Source organism: Dromiciops gliroides, chromosome 1, assembly GCF_019393635.1.
Source record: "Dromiciops gliroides isolate mDroGli1 chromosome 1, mDroGli1.pri, whole genome shotgun sequence".
NCBI lineage: Eukaryota > Metazoa > Chordata > Mammalia > Microbiotheria > Microbiotheriidae > Dromiciops > Dromiciops gliroides.
The window spans coordinates 635,255,820-635,278,572 of record NC_057861.1 but is presented as its reverse complement, the minus strand read 5'-3'; the positions used below and the strand labels follow the sequence as shown (position 1 = coordinate 635,278,572).

General features: G+C 37.0%; 1 protein-coding gene across 4 annotated transcripts in view; it reads left to right on the top strand.

The window, feature by feature from the left end:
* KDM8 (lysine demethylase 8) overlaps nucleotides 1–21,571 on the top strand; it is a 32,479-nt gene extending 10,908 nt beyond the window's left edge. For 3 of the 4 annotated variants that reach the window (XM_043975223.1, XM_043975225.1, XM_043975224.1), the window contains exons 4-8: nucleotides 6,202–6,334; nucleotides 11,754–11,798; nucleotides 17,991–18,140; nucleotides 21,183–21,275; nucleotides 21,367–21,571. In XM_043975223.1, coding sequence (XP_043831158.1) covers nucleotides 6,202–6,334; nucleotides 11,754–11,798; nucleotides 17,991–18,140; nucleotides 21,183–21,275; nucleotides 21,367–21,531 — 586 coding nt within the window. In that variant the 3' untranslated portion in view covers nucleotides 21,532–21,571. The remainder of the gene's footprint in view (nucleotides 1–6,201; nucleotides 6,335–11,753; nucleotides 11,799–17,990; nucleotides 18,141–21,182; nucleotides 21,276–21,366) is intronic. The other variant, XM_043975227.1, reaches the window with a different exon arrangement.
* The last annotated feature ends 1,182 nt before the right edge of the window (nucleotides 21,572–22,753 follow it).

Below are 22,753 nucleotides of genomic sequence, written 5' to 3'. Positions count from 1 at the left end.
TTAAACCAAAGCTGCTCTCGGCAGTTACTCGTGATCTCTTAATTGTCAAATCTAATGGATATTTTCCAATCCTCATCCTTTCCGATTTCTCTGTAGTCAATGACACTGCTAATCAATATCAAAACCCTTCTCTTTGATACTTTCTTCTCTCTCACTTTGCATGACACTACTAACTAATTCCTGGTTTTCCTACCTATCTAACTGTTCCTTCCCAGCTTCCTTTGCTGGAAATTCATCCAGGTCATGCCTCCTAACTACAGATGGCCCACAGGTTTGTCCTGGGACTTCTCCTCTTTCTAGCCTATTTCACCAGGTGATCCCATCAGCTCCTATGGATTCAGTTAGTACTTCTAAGCTGACAATTCTCAAATTTATTTATTCAGCCCTGACCTCCAGTCTCACATCTCAAACTGCCTTTTGGATATCTCCAACTGGATGCCTTGTAGACATCTTAAGCTTAACATGTCCTGGGGCAGCTAGGTAGCACAATGGATAAAGTATCAGCCTTGAATTCAGGAGGACCTGAGTTCAAATCCAGCCCCAGACACATGACACTAGCTGTGTGACCTTGGGCAAGTCACTTCACCCTCATTGCCCCACAAAAACAAAACAAAAACAAACGAACAAAAAAGCTTAACATGTCCTAAATTAAACACATCTTTCCCTTCATCCCTCCCCTCTTCTTAACTTCCTTGGTACTGTGAAGAGTATACCAGCCTCTCGGTCACCTAGGCTTGCAACTTTAGGTGTAATCCTCAACTCCTCACTCTCTCACCACCACCACCCATATCCAATCTATTGCTGAGGCTTGTTGATTTTATCTTTATAACATATAACAATAATAATAACAATAACAATTAACATCTATATATAGTCCCTACACTGTGCTAAGCACTTTATAAACATCTCATTTGATCCCCAGAACAACCCAGTAGGTGGTATTATTAACCCCATTTTACCCTTGCATATTCCCTCTTTTCTTCCCTGACATTGCTACCACCTTGGTGGTGGTAGTGTTCAGTCGTTTCAGTCATATCCAACTCTTTATTACCCCATTTGGGTGTTTTCTTGGCAGAGATACTGAAGTGGTTTGCCATTTCTCCTTCTCTAGCTCATTTTTTACTGATGAGGAAACTAAAGCAAATTGGGTTAAGTGACTTGCCCAGGGTCACACAGCCAGTGTTTGAGGCCAGATTTGAACTCAGGAAGATGAGCCTTCCTGATTCCAAGCCCAGTGCTCTATAGACTGTGTCACCTCACTACCTGGAACCAGGCTGGTACAGGTCCTCATTACCTCCCACTTGGACTATTGCAGTAGCCTCCCTGCCATAAATCTCTCCTACTTCAGTCCATCCTTCACTCAGCTGTCAAATTACTCTTCCTAAAGATAAGAGCTGACCATGCCACCCTGCCACTCTGTCAATTACAATGACTCCCCATTATCTAAAGGATCAAATATTAAATCTTCTTCTTGGTATTCAAAGCCTTTTATCACTTGCCTTCCCACCATCTTCCCTGCCTTCTTACAACCCCCCCCACACACACACACACACATACATACTCTTTAATCCAGTAACATTGGCCTCCTTCATGTTCCTTGTACAAATAACATTCCATTTCTCAACTCCCAGCATTTTCTCTGGCTGTCTCCCATGCCTACGATGCTCTCCCACCTTATCTCTGCCTCCTGGCTTCCCATAAGTCCCAGCTTAAATCCTACCTTCTATTGGAAGCCTTTCCCATTTCCCCCTAATTCTAGTGTCTTCCTTCTTTCAATTATTTCCAGTTTATCATGTATACAGCTTGTCTTTCCATAGTTGTTTACATGTTGTCTCCCCTCTTAGATTGTGAATTCCTTGAGAGCAGAGACTGTCTTTTGCCTTTCTTTGTATCCACAGTGCTTAGCACAGAGTAGGAGCTTAATAATGTTTATTGACTGACTGACTGACTGACTGAGGATCAAAGTGCTTTGAAATTTTAAAGCACTATAAAAATGCTAGCTATGATGATGATAATGATGATGCTAAAGGAGGAGGAGAAGGGGATTAGTTTAAGCATGGAGTGCTAGCTAAAACTTCTTACAGTTCTCTTTAGGAGCCTGGGTCCAGGGTAGAAAAGGGTAGTGCAAAAAATTAGTATTGAAGGAGTAAGGAATTCTGTAAGATAAAGGTGAGGAGGGAGTGCATTCCAGCTACAGGTGTGGGCAATAGAAACCACCAAGACAGTAAGTTTGGCTCAACTATGGAGTACAAGAAGGAGACTCATGTACAGTGAAGCTAGAAAGTAGCTTGAGGCCAGATGGTTCTGGACTTTAAATTACCTCACCAAAAAAAAAAAAATATATATATATATATATATATATATCCTCAGGGGCAGCTAGGTGGCTCAGTGGATAAAGCACTGGCCCTGGATTCAGGAAGACCTGAGTTCAAATCTGGTCTCAGACACTTGACACTTACTAGCTGTGTGACCCTGGGCAAGTCGCTTAACCCTCGTTGCCTTGCAAAAACAAAAACATATACATGTGTATATATATATATATATATATATATATATATATATATATATATAAAAATGTAACCTTTCTAAAGCAAATCATCTTAAGTGCACGAGGGAAACTAGTAATGAGTGGGAAGATTACTAGATTCCAGGGGCTTGGGTTAAGATCTCAGCTCTGCCACTTACTACACATGTAACAGGCTTTTCTTCTCTAGGCCTCAGTTTCTTCATCTGTAAAGGGGGAAGGTGTACATTAGGATCCCTGGAGGCTTTTCTAGTGCTAAATTCTATGATATATGAGTTCTGTGCTTTGAGAAACAATCAGTCAGAATTTAGCACCTACTGTGTGTCAGGCATTGCGCTAAGCTCTAGGGATACAAAAAAGAGGCAAAAGAAAGTCCCTGCTCTCAGGGGACTTACAGTCTAACAGGAGAGAAAACATGCAGACAAATCTAAACAAAGTGAGCTATATATGGGATACATAGGAAATGACTGAAGGAGAGAAGGAATTAAAAGAGGTTGGGGCAGGCTTCCTGTGGAAGGTGTGATTTTAGTTGGAACTTAAAGGAAGCCCGAGAGATCAGTAGTCAGGGTTGAGGAGAGAAAGCATTCCAGGCCTGTGGAACAGCCAGATAAAATGCCTTAGAGCGGAAGGATGTAGCATCTTCTTTATGGAACAGCCAGGAGGCCAGTGTCACTGGATCAAAGAAGACCTGAAGGTGGGTAAAGTATAAAAACACTAGAGAGGGAGGAGGGGGCTAGGTTATGGAGGGTTTTGAATGTCAATCAGGGTATTTGGTATTTGTTCCTGGAGAAAGTAAGAAGCCACTAGAATGTATTGGATGGGTTGGTGAGGGTGACACAATGACAAGTATAAGCTAAAAGGGGCAAAATTTAGCAGAGACCTGAGCTGGAGGGGATGAGGAGAGGGATGGAGTTATAAGGCATATAGGCTATATCTTATGGAATTCCACTAACATTGGGAACTTAGAGAGGTAAAAGATATGGGAAGGAATGTAAGGTAATTATGAGTTTTTAAGATTCTAAGCCCCACAAGAACAGAGACTTATTTTCTTGTACCCCATTTTCTAGCACATAGTAGACACTTATTAAACATTTATTGAATTGAGTAAATAGAAGAATAAAAGTATATGGTACATATATACCAAATAAGTGACAGAGACAATAATCCCACGAGGAATTCAGAGGACTGAAGAGCAACAACTACAGGGGTCAGAAAAGGCTTTATGGAAGTCATATTTGAGGTGGGCTTTGAAGGGAAAAGATAGAGACTTAAGTAATCTGAGAAGAAAGTGAAGATAATTCAAGTGATGGGGAACATCAACATGAGCAGGGCATATTCAGAGAAAATGACTGAAGTCAACAGCTTATGAATATAAGACTAAAAGAAATGACACTCCAAATCGATCCAATTCTTAGAATAAAGAAACCAAAGCATAGCACAGGGATTTCCCCATCACTAAGTGTTTTATTATAAGAGTGAAATCAAAACTTGTAACTTCATGGTCAGTCTGCACCCTTACTTAGTAATATGCCCTAAAATCATTCATTATTTCCACATATTCCTTCCTGATAACTACTATCTGCATCTTTATTTTCAGAAAGCATGAACTAAACAAAAAATGTGGCATGATTCAAAGCTCTTTTGCAAATCTTTCATCACAGCATCTGTGTACGGACAGCAAGGGGGTGCAGTGGATAGAGCACTGGCCCTGGAGTCAGGAGGACCTAAGTTCAAATGCAGCCTCAGACACTTCACAGTTACTAGCTGTGTCACCCTAGGCAAGTCACTTAACCCTGATTGCCTTGCTAAAAAAATAAAGGGAAAAAATCTGTAAAAATAGGACAAACTTGTCCAAAGTGTTAGCAAATGCTGAAATAAATCCCCTTATTAAGCAATTTCACTCTAACCAATTCAAAGAATTGATTCATAGTAGTTGCAGGCATAGCTTCTTTTATTATATGGCTTCTTAACAAGTAGTTACTTTTTTAAAGAATGAATTTTCATGTGTCCATGAGTAGTCACACAGCTACTCCTTCTGTACACCTCTCCCCTCCAAGCCCAGCTGTCAGGTGTTTATTCTCAGCATAGCAGCCTACAGATTTTTAAATAACTTTTAAAGGAACTGGCACTTGAAACATAACATCATGGATAACCTTCAGGTTAGGTTGCTCTAGGACAAGGTGAATTACCCTATCTTAAGCAGGTTCAGAGAACTAGTAGTTAAAACATACCCTGAGGAGGAACTGAAGTCTAAAAAGTTAGGTTGTCATATAAGAAGTTAGCTCTGTTACTGCTATAGGAATTCATAATAACTAATAATATAGCTATCATTCACTTGTTTTCAGGTGTTTCCAACTCTCTGTTGACCCTTCTTTGGGTTTTTCTTGGCAAAGATACTGGAGTGATTTGCCATTTCCTTCTCCAGTTCATTTTACAGTTGAGGAAACCAAGGGAAGCAAGGTTAAAGTGGCTTGCCCAGGCTCACATAGCTAGTAAGTGTCTGAGGCTGGATTTGAACTCACAAAGATGAGTCTTTCTAATTTTAAACCCAGCATTCTATCCACTGCACCACATAAGTATAGGGAATGTGAGAAATTACTTTTGTAATTAATTTCTTAGAAATATAATTCTAATTCCCCCCCCCCCCATTCTAAAGTCCTTCTTGATAAAATAAAGTCAGCTCTCCTTGGCCCAGGTCACAGCTATAAACTTTTAGGAAGCTTGATAAGATAAGAATGGGCCTTCTAAATTCTTATTAGGACAATAAAAAATCAGTCTGGGGTGAAGATTAATAATTAGTCCGAGGTTGGGGGTGGTCTGCTATCAGCCCTTCATTTTAATATAGCTTACCTCCCAATGAAGTTGACCAATCAAAGGTGATTAGGGATCCCTCAGGAATACCGTTTTTTTGAAGGTCATATAATCTATGACCCCACTGCCATTAGGGGGTCTTTTGGTCTGACAGAGACAGCCAAATGACTATCCTTTTATTAATAGTTTGTGGGCCTTTTAATAAAATGATTAAATTACCCAGAAATTGTGTCTCTCATATTTTTAATCATCACTGGAATAAATAATCTAGTACTTCAGTTAGGAATGTGTCAATGCAGATCAAGGACATTAGTATGACATTAGTAATGACACTGGTAATGATGAACAGTAAATTCTGTGGCAGCTAAAGTATACACATTACTGAAGAGGAAGGAAGGTATGCTGAAGTCAAAGAAACAATACTCTCCTACTAGTTAGGAGGGTTAATGAATCATAGATGATAAAAATTTCCTTAGATTAATAAAGGTCTCAGTTATCATAACCCTTGATATATTTGTACCCTGAGTTTACATTTTCTCAATCCTATCAAGATTGAAAGTGACAAAGGAAGTGACCAGCAAATTAAACAAAACTATGCAAATATTTGCATACCCAAGATCTGAGTGATACTGGGATGGTCCTGATGGAAATTATGTAGCAGGTTTAAAGAAAGATGAATAAACTTAGCCTCTTGGTTTATTTTATATTTTCCTTGGTATTTGTGTTAGGGAAACACTGTAGAACATGGAAAGCAGTGGAAGAGGATTGATAGGGAAATTTTGTTAGACTGATGAAAGTTTTTGCTAGCCCAAAGATTTTTAGAAACAGACTTCTTCAAACTCATTATATGTATTTCTTCCTAATAGTTTGGATTATATTCAAGAAATAGCTGGCTGCCGTACTGTCCCAGTGGAAGTAGGATCCAAGTACACTGATGAAGAATGGTCTCAAAGCCTCATGACTATCAAAGAATTTATCAGCAAATATATTGTGAATAAGGTCTGTCCTTTTTTTTCCTTAAGTGCTTATGAAAATATAAATCAATATTTTGATAAGTGTTCCCAGGCACTGAAATTTAAAGAGACTTATGAGAATAGGGCTATAAGTGCCACAGGCAACTTCATAGTCCCAGTGGGGTAGACTAGAGGTAAGCAATCATACATTCCAGGATATGGAAACTTGAATGTTTGGAAGTTTTAGGACCCATCTGACCTATTTCCTCCACAAAGTCCTGCTCTGATACTTCATTGTGGCATTGAGGTGATTTGGGTTCTAGAAGTGTATGTCAGATTTTACCATGTTAGAAAAATTTTTAGTGCAGTCCCTGTAATAGACTGTATCTATCTTCCAAATAGAAGCATAGCTTAATATGGAGAGGATCATAACCAATAGACTGACTACATAGTGATGAATTCTTTGGCCATTGCAACCTATGATACAAGGAAAAATACAAAATGGCCTACAATCCCATATAGGCCCCTCTGTTTCTATAGTAATGGTGGCAGAATAAAAACAAAGGAGGCAGAGAATACTAAGAAACATAGTTTTTAGGCCATTTATAAATATTAACTTAGTTTTTGGTATTCTAAATATGAAACACCTGTCCATGGAATCATATCAATCATTCTTATTATGAAGAAAACTAGAATATGATGGTGATGGAATATTATTGTGCTATAAGAAATGACAAGTAGGATGATTTTAGAAAAACCTGGAAAGACTTGCATGAACTGATGTATCATGAAGTGAGCAAAACCAAGAGCACATTGTGCACAGAGACAGCAATATTGTTGGAAGAACCGTGAATGATTTAACTATTCTCAGCAATGCAATGATCCAAGACAGTCTCAAAGGACTAATGATGAAATATGCTATCCACCTCCAAAGAAAGAACTAATATTGGTGAACACAGACTGAAGCATGCTTTCTTCCATTTTTTTCCTTTTATTCAATTTTTCTTGTACAAAATTATTAATATGATAATGTTTTGCATAATTGTACATATGTAACCCTTATCTGATTGCTTACCACCTCAGGGAAGGGGGAGGGGAAGGGCAGAAGGAGGGATAAAATTTAGAACTCAAAACTATAAATAAAAATGTTTATTATTTAAAAAAAAAATTTTAATAAAGAATACCAGGGGCAGCTAGATGGCACAGTGGTTAAATCACTGGCCCTGGATTCAGGAGGACCTGAGTTCAAATTCGGCCTCAGACATTTGACACTTACTAGCTGTGTGACCGTGGGCAAGTCACTTAACCCCCATTGCCTTTAAAAAAAAAAAAGAATACCAGAAAACAGTGGGAAGTTACAGTTAAATATAGGAAGTTAAACAAAAGGATGGCTCATAGATTCTCCTTGGAGAGGCAAAGGAGCTCATTGAGTTGTTCATATTTGTGTGTCCAAAAACAATAAGTAACATTTCATGGGATATTTGATTATCTTGTATGCTCATGATAATTATTAGCAAAAAGATTGCTATAAAAATAATACCTTATTTCAAATGGTGAATAGGTAGGAAAAAATCTAGAAAAAATAAGACCTTTCAAATTAAATTAGCATATACTTTCATACTCAGTGACTTCATTGGACAGATTTTGAGAAATATGAGAGAAAATATGATTTCAGAAGTAAGAAATAAGAGGGACCAAAAATTTATATCCTACACAGAAGTCTCACACACATACTTCTTTGAGAAAAGAATTGAGAAGTATTGGACTTGGTGAGCACTGAGTAACATAAGAAATAAATAAACTGATTCTATTATAATTGTTAGGAAATAACATTACAGTTGTAAGATACCTTCCTGAATTAGCTGTCTTTATACAGGGAGACCAGTTTGGGCTAGTGCCACTCCCTCTAAGGTTAACTTCCATTTACTTTATATTTATCTTCTACATTCTGATTTATAAATGCTGTTTCCCTCACTAAAACATAAGCTCCTTGAGGCAGATTCAAGATGGCAGAGTAACAGGAAATAGTTGAGCCTTGTTCCCCATAATAATCAAAACAAATTCTGAAAGAAGTCACATAGGGTCATTTTCCCACCCAGGGTGGTTTAGGGAGACAGCCATAGTGAGGTTTATAGACACTGGAGATGGGATCTGGCCAGGAGCATGCATTTTACAAAGCCTTCCAACACATAGGGACTGCCTGAAAGAAAGTCGAGGGGGCAGCTAGGTGGTGCAGTGGATAAAGCACCAGCCTTGGATTCAGGAGGACCTGAGTTCAAATCCAGCCTCAGACACTTGACATGTACTAGCTTTGTGACCTTGGGCAAGTCACTTAACCCTCATTGCCCCACCAAAAAAAGAAAGTCAAGGGAGGGCACCAGGTTTGCCTTGAACTATCACTGAGGGCAGGAATGGGTACCATCTGCCAGCTCTGTTGCCCACAACCCAGTACCAGGTCATAGACCAAAGGCAGAGAAGCATTCTTGAGTGTTGGCCATAGCTGTGTACTGAGCAAGGAACAAGTTCCTGAACCATTCTTGGGTGGCTTTAATCCCAGGAAGAACAAAAGCTCACTGAAGAAAATAGCTCCTTAAAAATTAGAATTTGCCACTGAAAGCTAATGACTGCATGAAACATCAAGAATTAAAAAGGCAAAAGCAAAAATCTAAAAGAAAGAAAATGTGAAACATTCCATAGGAAAAACAACACTTGGAAACCAGATCAAGGAAAAGTGCTTTAAGAATTAGTGGACTGGGCAGCTAGGTGGCACAGTGGATAGAGCACCGGCCCTGGAGTCAGAAGTACCTGAGTTCAAATCCAGCCTCAGACACTTAACACTTACTAGCTGTGTAACCCTGGGCAAGTCACTTAACCCCAATTGCCTCACTAAAAAACAAAACAAACCAAACAAACAAACAAAAAAGAATTAGTAGACTACCTGAAAGCCATGAACAGTAAAAAAGAACCTAGACATCATATTTCAAGAAATCAAAAAAGGAAACTTTCCAAATATCTTAGTACCAGAGAACAAGTAGAAATTGAAAGAACCAACCAGTCATCTTCTGAAAGAAACTCCAAAATTAAAACTCCCAGGAATATTATAGCCATAATCCAGAACTCCTAGATCAAGGAAAAATATTCTTCAAGCAACTAAGAAAGAAAGAAAGTATGGACGTGCCACAGTCATGATTACACAAGATTTAACAACCACTACTTTAAAGAAAGGGAGAGCTTGGAACATGATATTTCAAAAGGCAAAGGATGTAGACTTATAAGTAAGAATCACCTCCCCAACAAAACTGAGTATGTTCTTGGGGGGGGGGGAAGGATCTTTAATGAAATAAAGGACTTCTAAGCATTCCTGATGAAAATAACTGAGCTAAGTAGAAAGTCTGAAATACAAAAACAGGCATAAAGAGAAATATAAAAAGGTAAACATAAGTAAATAATCATAAGGAACTAAACAAGAATAACTTTATATTCTTATATAGAGAGATGATAAATGTAGCCCCTCTTTATCATAATCAGGGGCCATAGTGGAAATCTAATTATGCAGAGGGTCTGGGAGTGATTCTGTTATGTTTTGATGGTCTCCAAAGAAAAATGGAAAGAATTAAAGCAGAGAAATCTGCTCTCAAAAGAGTTCTCAGAGTATCTGAAGGAAGGAGGGGAAGCTGCCAAAAGCATGGAGGAAAAAATATCTCAGACCATACTATTAACCCTCCCCCCCCCAAAAAAAATAATGCTTCCAGGAGCAAATCAATAACTCTTCATTTGTATACCTACTTTGCTATCTACAAAAATGTTTATGAGAATAATCTAAACATTCATTGAGGGCATATTTATTGAAGATACTTGAAGGGAAAAGGTGCAGTTTTATAAGCAGTATTCTAAAACATATAATTGACTGAATATACGGAGATGATAGCTTAATGTGTTTATTAAGTTTCTTGATTACAAGTGAAAATTTTATTCAGTAAAGCAAAATTCTATTTAAAGGCATTCCTCCAACAAGATATGTAAAGGCCATGCATGCATGTCAAAATTATACAAGATGTTTTAAAATATATAACAACAGATAACTTTGTTTGACAATCCTCTGGTTATTAATATAAAGCAGGGCATAAAACAGGAAGCTGTAAACTCACCAAGGTGTTCAATCCAGAATAGAGTCCAAAGTGAGAAGGAATTCCTATAGATAGGAAGGTCTTCCAGATATTCTTGTATACAGATGACATTGTCCTTAATTTATTAAGCAAATAAAGGCTGGATAACCATTTGGGTTTGTTTTAGAAAGGATTCTTATTTATGAATTTGGGCTACACTGAATGGCCACTGAGCTCCTTTCCAACTTAACAAAACTTACCACAGTTGTGCTGTATTAGCATAGCCTTCAACAAGCCATAGCTATGATCACACCATTATGAAGCATCCAAGTAGGGCATCTATTGAGGATATATTTCATAATGTTTCCATAGTTTAGTCTTATCTTCCAAACAGGACCATCAACTCCAAGTGACTATCATGTTATATTTGTTGTTGAGTTGTTTCAGTCATATCTAACTCTTCATAACCCCATTTAGAGTTTTCTTGGCAAAGGTACTGGACTGGTTTGCCCATTTTGTGATTTGTCAGCTAGTAAGTGTCTAGGCTGTATTTATGAAGATGAATCTTCCCAATTCCAAGCCCAGCACTCTATCTACTCTTTCAGTATTCCAAGGGTATTGTTTGATATGGTGGAAAGAACACTAAATTTAATGTCAGAAGACCTGGTTCACTCAGTTATGATACTGTTTGACCTTGGATGAGTCATTTAACCTGAGTATCAGTTTCCTCATCTCTAAAACATGAACAAGCCTGCTTTCTAGGCCTATTGTTGTAAAGAAAAATTCATTGTAAACTTTAACGTGATAAATAAATGTAAATTTGTATTCTTTTCACAAATTGTAAATCCCATGAATGCTAATAATGAAAATTCACCTAGGAACATTAAAAATCACTAACTTTTGTCACAAAAATACCAGAATTACCAGACTCAACCACGGTCCAAAAAACTTGATTCTGTCTCTGCTCATATCACAAAGTGTTATATTCTGAATTAACATGATTATATTCTTTGATATTAAGCTTGGAATACGGAATTAACTGTGAGTACTTTTATTAAAGTAATGGATTTTCCTAAAGCTGGAATGAAATAGCCATTTATATAATGCACTGATTGGGAGGACTGAAGAATGGCAGCTGCTGATTATAAAGCAAACATAGTGCCTTTAGTGTTCACTCCATTAAGGAGCTAACCCATCTAGCTAGGAGAGCTCCATGCTGTAACACCCAGTTCCCAGAACAATAAGTTATAGTCCAAATTGATAGTTTTTAAAAACAATAGCTTGATCACAAAGTGACATATAGTCAAACTGATTCCTGCCTCTCACCATTCTTTCTTTGTTCTTTTTCCCTTAAAATAGCAGAATGACATTGGATACCTTGCTCAGCATCAACTGTTTGATCAGGTAAGTGTATGGTTTGAATTTCTTCTTTCTGGGTTGAAGTCTTGACTCTGAAACTTAACTGGCTTTGTGACCCTAGGCAACTTAACAACTTCTCAGTGAATAGCTCACTCTCTAAATTGCAGAGCAGTTAATGAGCTACATTGTTAATGGAAGTTTCCCCACAAGTTTACACCAATAAAATCACAAGTCTGATTTTTTAAAAAAAGAAATAATAGGGGCAGCTAGATGGCACAGTGGATAGAGCACCGGCCCTGGAGTCAGGAGTACCTGAGTTCAAATCCGGCCTCAGACACTTAACACTTACTAGCTGTGTGACCCTGGGCAAGTCACTTAACCCCAATTGCCTCACTAAAATAATAATAATAAAAATATCATATGGCAAGTTCCAAGTGGGTAGTACAGACAAATGCCATTGGAGTTCAAAGGAAGGGGGCAGCTAGGTGGAGCAGTGGATAAAGCACTGACCCTGGATTCAGGAGGACCTGAGTTCAAATACGGCCTCAGATACTTGACACTTACTAGCTGTGTGACCCTGGGCAAGTCACTTAAGCCACATTGCCCTGCAAAAAAAAAAAAGAAAGAAAGAAAGAAAAGAAAGGAAAGAAAGAAAAAGAAGTTCAAAGGAAGAAAAGATCAATGTAAGGTAGATGGGGATAGGTTTCTGGAGTGAGATATGAACTAAAGCCTCGAAGGTAGGTTCTAAAAGATAGACAAGAGGAGGAAGTACATTCTCAGTAAACATAACAGTGTTCAGAAGAAAAAAAAGATAGCAGACAAGTACAAGATGTGTTCATGAGCAGTGATATGATAGAAGAAATAATAGGAATTTGGATCATATAATGGATCTCAACTTTAATGCTATCATTGCAGATACCTTTTTGGACATGAACTATAGTCAGCAAGCAGCAGGCAACCAATGAATTCTCTGGACAGGAGTATAGCATGGTGAAAGTAGCACTGAAGAAAGGTTAAATCCAGTAGGGGCATATAGAATGTATCTATATGATAGGGATGCACTAGAAACCACAAAATGTTAGAACTACAAGGGACTTCTGAGATTAGTTGGGCCAGTCTCCTCCTTTGCAAAATGAGAGACCTGACAGGATAAGTGACTTACTTTTCCAAGGTCAAACGGCTAGTGAATGACAGAGCCATAACTAGTATTGAGATTTCCTGATTCCCCGTCTTTGTACTCACCACACCATATCTGTAACTGAGGAGTTTCCAAATTATACTACTTTCCCTATATTTTAAAGAGAATTTTTAGGAAATTATGGGAATTTATTGTTAAACTAACAATCTAACTACAAAAAATTAATCCCTCCATGAAAAAAAAATCAATCAGACATTCATATGTTCTGTTCACATTCTGCACAATTTCTGTTATTTGAGCAGGCCACAACTTCTTTCTTCTGTGCATCAGAAATTTGTAATTTCATTTATGTAGAGATATCTTCCACCAAAAGAGATTACAATACCTTTATTCCTTATTAAACAGTTTAGTGAATTGCTATGGCCAAAACAATTCATGTCTCTTCAGCATGGCAAGGATGCTCCTCAAATGATCTACACAAAGTCCATTACTAGGCCCAAATTCAAAATCTTTCCATCTTGATAGGATCTGACATACCCTTCAAGAAACCAGAATAACTTTCACACAACAAAGCCATCAGAGTAGGAGTATGGTGGAGTTAGAAAATAAATCCATGGGTATGTAGTATTTTATACATGTAGATTCCACAGATCAAAGTCTCTTCCAAAAAGATGTGCTCATCTGGCTAATTTTTCTACTAACAAACACAAAATAAGAGTCAGACCTCAAGAAAGAATCCAACTAATTTCCAGGCTAATGGGAAATTTGATATAAGGTAGAAGAGAATTGAACTTTGCAAGAATAGCATGAAGTTGGGCTTGGTGGTACAAAACATTTACCTGAAATGCCAACAGTGCATAAGGTAGTTTCAGAAATGAGAGTTCTCTGAAGCATTCATTTTTATAGTCAACTCTTCAGGTTGAAGGCCTTGTTGCAAATGGTTAGCCATTCCCTTAGCCAGAAAAACAAAATAAAAAAAACCTATGGAAAGAGTAGGTAGAAATGAGTACACAAAGAAAAACACCTACTACAATGAAGAAATACCATGGAGTAGTAGAATCCCAGGATAAAATTCCAAAGGAAAATAACTACTTTATTTAGAATTCCCAAAAAGAGAATGGAGTGGACACAGAAACCCCAAGTATGGTTAGAAAGACTGATTTTTTAAAAAGACAGAAAACTGGAAGACCAGCAAAGGAATGAACTAAATAGGCTTAGAAGAGAATCTGGGAAACCTTCACAAAGCATTAGATATCTTGGGGGAAAAAATACATTATTTGATAATACATCAAAAATACTCAAGCAGAATCAAAAGGCAGCAAGATTACCAAAATACCCAAAATAATCTCTTATCAAAAGCAACTGACCTAGGATATAGGGTATAGAGAAATATCCTAAGGATTAAACTGAGTTAAGTTAAACAGTTTGCCAAAGGTCACACAGGTAGTAAATCAAAGACCCAGGATTTGTTTCCTAATCAGTTCAGTTTAATAAACATTTATTAAGTGCACATAGCTACTGTGTACTAGATACTGTTAGGTGCTTGGTCCTGGGAACATAAAGATAAATGAGATATTCACATATAAATTATATATGTGTGTGTATGTATGTATATATACATACATATATACACATACATACACTTGTATCTATATATCTATCTATAAATATATACTGCTATATATGAGAAATTCTCACATAAATATAAGATAATCCCTGTCCTCAGGAAGCTTACATTCTGCTAGGAAGAATAGCTGACACAAGATAGCACTTTAAGGTTTACAAATTGTATTCTATACATTATCTCATATGATTCTCACAGCAACTCTGTAATGGGCTATGCAGAGCAAATATATTATTCCTCTTTTTACATCTGCGGAAAGTGAGTCTCAGAGAAGTTTAATTGACCTTTACAGCTAGTAAAGCATACTGCCTCATATGGTCTCTCTTTGAGAGAAGGGACTAGCTCATTTTTGTCTTTTGTAGTCCCAGCCCTAGTTTGTTGTCTTTCACATAGTAGTTGCTTATGGTTTTAGAAATTGAATTCAGGAGGCAGCTAGGTGGCGCAGTGGATAAAGCACCGGCCTTGGATTCAGGGGGACCTGAGTTCAAATCCAGCCTCAGACACTTCACACTGACTAGCTGTGTGACCCTGGGCAAGTCACTTAACCCTCATTTCCCACAAAAGAAAGAAAAAAGAAAGAAATTTAATTCAGATGGAATCACTCTTTCCAATGTACCACCCTACCCCCAAGAAATGCTGTCTTTGATAGCAGCACAGCAGTCCTACCCTTACTGGTATCTTAGCAGTTTCTGATTACATGGCTAAAGAATAAACTGTGTACCAGGTATTAAATTTAAATTTATGGGGCAGCTAGGTGGTGCAGTGGATAGAGCACTGGCCCTGGAGTCAGGAGTACCTGAGTTCAAATCCGGCCTCAGATACTTAACACTTACTAGCTGTGTGACCCTGGGCAAGTCACTTAACCCCAATTGCCTCACTAAAAAAAAAAAAAATTTAAATTTGATATTTTCTAAAACTGACTTAGTGGTTCCATTGTCTAGGTGTACTCATTCATGCAGAGGTGAAAATAGGTAAGGCCAAGGACTTTGCACTAAGCAACACTAGGAAGGACAAGAATTTGGTCTTCAGTTCTCCCTCACCTTTTTTACTCCCCAGTTTCTTTTTAGCATATCTCACACACACACACTCAGGAAAGCATTGATTATATACATACTGCTCCCAGTTGCCCAGTGTGTCTCAGTGCAGTGGTGGTTGGTTGATAACAATTGATACCTTTTCCTGCCTCCCCCAACCTACTTAAAACATTAGTTACATATTCACTTTTACATAGTAGTTTACAGTTTACAAAATATTTCCCTGGCAACAGTCCTGTAAAGTAGCAACAAAACAGTATTATTCCCATTTTACAGATAAGGAAAATGAAGTTCAGAAATGTTAGGTGATGTGTTCAAATTCTTACAATAAGTAAGTAGCTGAAAGAGGTGAGTGGGAAAAGAGAAGGTACAGGAACATGGTGGAGAAAGTCCTCTGGAGGTGAGTCAGCAGTGCAGCCTGGTGATGGAGAGGGAGGAAGACATCTTTGCTCTGGGCCTCCTTTAATTGGAGTTCTGGAAGGAACCATTATAGACCACCCACAGCCCACATGCTGTTCTTCACACGTGATACTCTGTCTCCTATCTCTCTGCTTTTGTGTTAGCTGTCCCCCAGGCCTAGGATGCATAAAGGCTCTATAAATATTAGCTTTTATTATTATTTTGGAAACCTTATACTTTTTCTTTATATCCTCAATGCTTAGCACATAATGCTGGGAACCTAAGTGCCTAGTAAATGCTTATTATCGTAATAGTTCAGTTGAATTATTAGTCTTAATTATACTCAGGATCAGTCAATACTTCTAAAATGGATCATTTATTAACAAGTAATTGAAAAATAACATCACTGGGGGCAGCTAAGTGGCACAGTGGATAAAGCACCACCAGCCTTGAATTCAGGAGGACCTGAGTTCAAATCCGGCCTCAGACACTTGCCACTTACTAGCTGTGTGACCCTGGGCAAGTCACTTAACCCTCATTGCCCCACAAAAAAAAGGAAAGAAAAGGAAAAAGAAAAATATCAGTTGTCTCCTCTTACCTTTTTTTGGGGGGGGGCCATACTTGTGATTTAATTGATATAAGGAATTCCTGATGAAGAAATCCTCCCTACTAATTTAGAGAGGCTACTGTTCTGCAACTTTTAAGTCTTAGAACTGCTGTAGGGGGCAGCTAGGTGGCGCAGTGGATAAAGCATTGGCCCTGGATTCAGGAGAACCTGAGTTCAAATCCGGCCTCAGACACTTGGCACTTACTAGCTGTGTGACACTGGGCAAGTCACTTAACCCTCATTGCCCTGCCAAAAAAAAAAAAAAAAAAAGAATTGCTGTAGTCACTGGGAAGTTTCTCTTATACTTTTATATAAACCTCTTACTACTGTTTCGCTAAAGGTTAAATCATTTCTTTTTTTGTTTTGTTTTGTTTTTTGGTGGGGCAATAAGGGTTAAGTGACTTGCCCAAGGTCACACAGCTAGTAAATGTCAAGTGTGTGAGATCAGATTTGAACTCAGGTCCTCCTGAATCCAGGTCCGGTGCTTTATCCACTGCGCCACCTAGCTGCCCCAAATCATTTCTGATACTTACGTGATCATGAATATTGGAAAACAAAACACATTTAATTATTTAAATATCTCCCATCACCTAGTACTTTTTGATGTTATGACTTATGTGATGCTTTTGGAGAATTGCTTTCCTTTTTAAACTAATTTTCAGTTTTAATGCAAGGAGGAAATGTTTAGTATTATCTAGAAATCCAGGTATAATGAATATATTTATGCTATTGAGGTCTATTACCCAGACTAGAAAAGTGTCTGAGTATATTTGTTATACTCAGAAAATAAATAAGTAAAACAGCAAACTTGGTTTCCTTAGTGACCCCATTTTTTATATCTTCAAGACTGCCTAGTTAAGAAAATTTCTCTTTTGTGGGTTCATGATTAATAAAGTAGTCTCTGAGACAGACAGGAAAGCAGATATTACTGTAGCCAGTTATGGTTTTCAGGTAATCTGATTAGGAAGTTTTGACCCTTATTTAAAAATTGAGCATATTTGTCAAAGGTTAATATCCAAGATTGCCTGATGGGCTCATGAAATATCCTCTGAACTTAATGAGAATTTTATGGAAGCTTTGGTTTTGTACCTAAAAGAAAAATCTCTTTTAGAACCATAAACCTAGGAAATTAAATGCAAAACACCATGTTAATGCACAGTCTGGCTATGAAAGTAAAACGAAATTGAAATAATGAAAATCTTAAGTGGATATTAACTCACCCACATGCCATATTTATGGTATTTTGATTATAAGTTAGCCTGTAGAAAATACCTTTGTAAAATCTGAGATAGATAAGCTAATATTATTTGCAGAGCCTTTAACCTTAAATCATCTAGTCCCTATTTTATTTAAAATTTTTATAACTGAAACTGATTTTTGTCTTTAACATGTAGCACCTGACTATAATCTTTTGTAATTGGTTTGACTTGGATAGATTCCAGAACTGAAGCAGGATATTTGTATACCAGATTACTGCTGTCTAGGTGATGGCGAAGAAGAAGACATAACTATAAATGCCTGGTTTGGTCCAGCAGGAACCGTCTCTCCTCTTCACCAAGATCCACAGCAGAATTTTTTAGTCCAGGTTTGTGCTGTCATCACCATCATCATAAAATCAGCATTTTAAGGAATTTAAATTTAATTTCAAAGAATCTTCATTTTCATGAGGTCATTATAGTCTTAGTGTTTTTTAAATCTGACAGCCATTGTGTGTGTGTGTGTGTGTGTGTGTGTGTGTGTATCTTTATGTATATGTTTTTGGGGCCCAGACTACCCATAGAACTCTATGCTTTTAGCAGTTCGGTTGTCCATTATAATATATTGTCTCTCCCTGGGGTCTCAATTACATATTGGCCATATTCTATTCACTAAGTCATTTACTCCCCTATAACTTAAATACTTTGTAGTTATATTAATTCTTGTAAACCAATAGGCTACATTTGGTCCATTTAGTAAATTACTGTTCTGGTTTCCTAAGTGGCCTAAAAGAAATATGCCCTCTTAGGTGACTAATGGTCAGGGAATAATTTACTCACTCAGCAATAACTGGCTTACTAATAAACCATCTGAGTTGGAAAGAGCACATGTCCTACTCTATATATTTTAAGTACAGAAATTCTCAGGAAAGAACAGAAAATTGTGACCCTCACTAAGTGCATCTATTCTACTAGACTATAAATTTCTTGAAGGCAAAGTCTATGCCAATTATTTTTATATTAAGTCTGCACCTAGCATAGTACAGTTCACAAAGTAGAGGCACTTAACAATTTTTTGTTGAATCTTACACCTTATACTAAAATAAGGTCAAAAGGGTACATGATTTAGACATAAAAGGTGATACCATAGGTAAATTAGGAGAGGAAGGAATAGTTTACCTCTCAGATTTATGGAAAGGAGAACAGTTTATAACCAAACAAGAGATAGAGAATATTATGAAATGCAAAATGGATGATTTTGACTACATTAAATTAAAAAGGTTTTGTACAAACAGAAGCAATGCATCCAAAATTAGAAGGGAGACAGAAAGCTAAGAAACAATTTTTATAGCCAGCATTTCTAATAAAGGCCTCATTTCTAAAATATATCAGGATCTAAATCAAATTTATAAGAATCCAAGTCATTCCCCAATTGAGAAATGGTCAAAGGATATGAACAGGCAGTTTTCTGATGAAGAAATCAAAGTTTTCTATTGCCATATGAAAAAATGCTCTAAATCACTATTGATTAGAGAAACGCAAATTAAAATAAGTCTCAGGTACACTATCAGATTGGCTAATATGACAAAAAAAAGGAAAATAATATTGGAGAAGCTGTGGAAAAATTGGAACACTAATGCATTGTTGGTGGAAGTGTAAACTGATCTAACCAATCTGGAAAACAATTTGGAATTATGCCCAAAGGGCTATAAAGCTGTGCATACCCTTTGACCCAGAAATACCACCATTAGGTCTTTTTCCCAAAGAGATCATAAAAAAGGGGAAAGGACCTACATGTACAAGAATATTTATAGCTGCTCTTTTTGTGGTGGCAAGGAATTGGAAATTGAGGGGCTGCCCATCAATTGGGGAATGGCTGAACAAGTTGTGGTATATGAATGTAATGGAATACGATTGTGCTATAATAAACAATGAGCAGGAGGAGTTCAGAGAAACCTGGAAGGACTTACAGTGAACTGATGCTGAGTGAGATGAGCAAAACCAGGAGAACACTGTACACAGTATCAACAACATTGTGTTGATCAACTGTGATAGACTTAATTCTTCTCAGCAATACAATGGTCCAAGATAGTTCCAAAGGACTCATGATGGAAAATGCTCTCCAAATCCAGAAAAAAAGAACTGTGGCATCTAGGTGCAGATTGAACCATCCTATTTCTATTTTTTTGTTGTTTTTCTTTTTTGAGGTTTTTCCCTTTTGCTCTGATTCTTCTTTCACAGCATGACTAATGCAGAAGTATGTTTAATGTGATTGTACATATATAACCTATATCAGATTGCTTGCTGTCTTGGGGAGGGAGGGAGAAAAATTTGAAACTAAAAATCTTATGAAAAACAAATGTTGTTGAAAACAAATTTTTGTTGAATATAAGTTCTTAAAAAAAACAAATTTACTTAAGTTAGCCTGAGAAGCACAGTATAGAAAATTTAAACTACAAAGCGTTTTTTAACTCAGATTATAAAATAGCATCAATGGCATCTGTATTTTTATTAGAAAATATTAGGGACAGCTAGGTGGCGCAGTGGATAGAGCACCAGCCCTAGAGTCAGGAGTACCTGAGTTCAAATCCGGCCTCAGACACTTAACACTTACTAGCTGTGTGACCCTGGGCAAGTCACTTAACCCCAATTGCCTCACTAAAAAAAATTAAAAAAAGAAAATATTAGTTAAGGAGCTGTCACTTTTTTATGGTAATAATAAATAGAAGACATACTATGTTCAAATCAAGTTATCCTCATAGAATTATCTATATTTAGTGCCTTTTACCGTTAAGTGTTCATTAAATGGAGAAGATAAGAAAGTCATGACCAAGCTTCATGATATAAAGCATTTTACCAATTTGAATGAATTCACTTTTTCTCTAATCTAGTAATCCCATGATCACTGTCTTTATTTCACATGTACAATGTAGCAAGTTAAATAAGTGCCAGTGACATTTGAAATTTTTAAAAAGACAAGTCATTGGTATCATATGTGCTTTTTTCATCCACTATGTCATGCCCATATTATTCATTAGATTTGAAGTCGATTGTGACTACCCACCATTTAATTTTAATTCTTGTATAAACTATTTAACTGGAACTTTTAAGAATAGACAATTGTATTCTGTTTCAGGGATACTAGACATTGACCTTCCTGACTTCCACAAACCCAGCAAAGTCTGGAGAGAGGTTCTTTCTCATAGTGTTATTTATAGTACTGAATTAGCAAAAGTCTGGCTAAATTCATTTTTATGTGTTCACCTGGATTATGCTTTAAGCTTTAATATCTTAACACTGCAATGAGATTTTGGGAACACCCTGTATTTCTACTGCTTGGTCATTACACAAATACTATATTATTAATTACTTTAAAATGAAATCTTTCTACAGCTAAAATACCAACTGACAGATGGAAAATCTCTTTTCAGGTACTTGGAAGAAAATACATCCAGTTGTACTCACCACAAGAATCAGAGTCTTTATATCCACATGAAACACAACTCCTTCACAATACAAGCCAGGTGAAATATTTATGGTGTAGTTTTAGATGTCACTTTACTTTCAATAATCATAATGCAGCTAACTGGTTTCTTTTGTTTTTGTTTTTTTTAGGTGGATGTGGAAAATCCCAATTTAATTAAATTCCCCAAATTTACTAAGGCCTCATATGAGTCATGTGTTTTAAATCCTGGGCAGATTCTGTTTATTCCAGTTAAATATTGGCACTATGTGCGAGCTCTGGATATCAGCTTTTCTGTCAGTTTCTGGTGGTCATAACCATTATTAAAAGAGGAATAAAAAATATATATAATGCAAACAGCATCGTCTTTTCCTGAAGGGAGAGTGATAATATAAGATCAATAAATTTGGACTTTTTAACTATTTAGACCTTTTCTCTGTCCTTGGGTATAACAAATCCCAAACCGGAATCGCAAGAAAAGGCACTTCATTTGTTTTGAGTGTCAAATTGCTTGAAATTTATAAAAGTATATTCCAGCACCCCACAAAATCAGAATACTTAATGGATACCAACAGTTTCTCTTTATATTTGACATGATAAGCAATATCTAAATGTTCATGGCAAGATTCCTATTAAGTCACTAAAGGTAGGCTGACATAAGATGTAACATAGGAATACTATCTCATCATGCATATCTGGCATTAAGAAGGGACAGACTGAATTCATCAAGGCAGAATATAATTCAAAGGGAGCTTGGCTGTATAACATGTGCCTTTCCCCGCCCCGCCCCTCCTCCCCGAGCTTAGAGATAGGCTATTTGGCTGTAGTTCCTATCAGCAAATGAGACTTTGTGACCACTTCTGTCCCAATTTGGCAGGTTCTGCTTTTGCTCTCAGCTAGAACTGAAAGAAACATGTACCTTTGTAATGTGATATGATTTTTTAAAAGTTCAAAACCACAGGGAAAAAAAACATTAAAATGGGGTATTTAAAACATGGACACCTACATGACTTTATTTCCCCCAGCTCTGCAGAATATTGAAAATGAAATCTTCAAAGCATACCAGTAAATCTCCAGTATTGTCAGAAATCCAAAATACTGAGTTTATGGCTGTTACCAAGCATTTTCTTAGGAGGAAAGCTTCAAAGGAGTTCTGTTGTACTGAGGAGTGAAGGTTAACAGAGTTGAACAAAAGTTATTAGTTTGTTGTTCATCGATTAGCAAACTCCATATGGCAAGTATTTAGATGTAGTATTGGCTGACAGTCATCTGGGTGGAATTTATATCCTTTACACTAACAGCATCACACAGACTTGACTGAAAGATAAAAATTAGAAGTCCACTCCTCACTTCAGCTGCCTCTGTCATTGAAGGCCTTCCATAGTCTCATTCCAGCTTACCCTTTGTGTAATTTAAGATTCTAAATGTGGATTCTAATGTGTTCCCCCAGTTTGGGGGAAACTGACTAAAAATCACTGATAAAACGAGTTTAGGTTTTTAAGGGTTTATTGGAAAATAGAAAGAAAAAGATTGAGAACA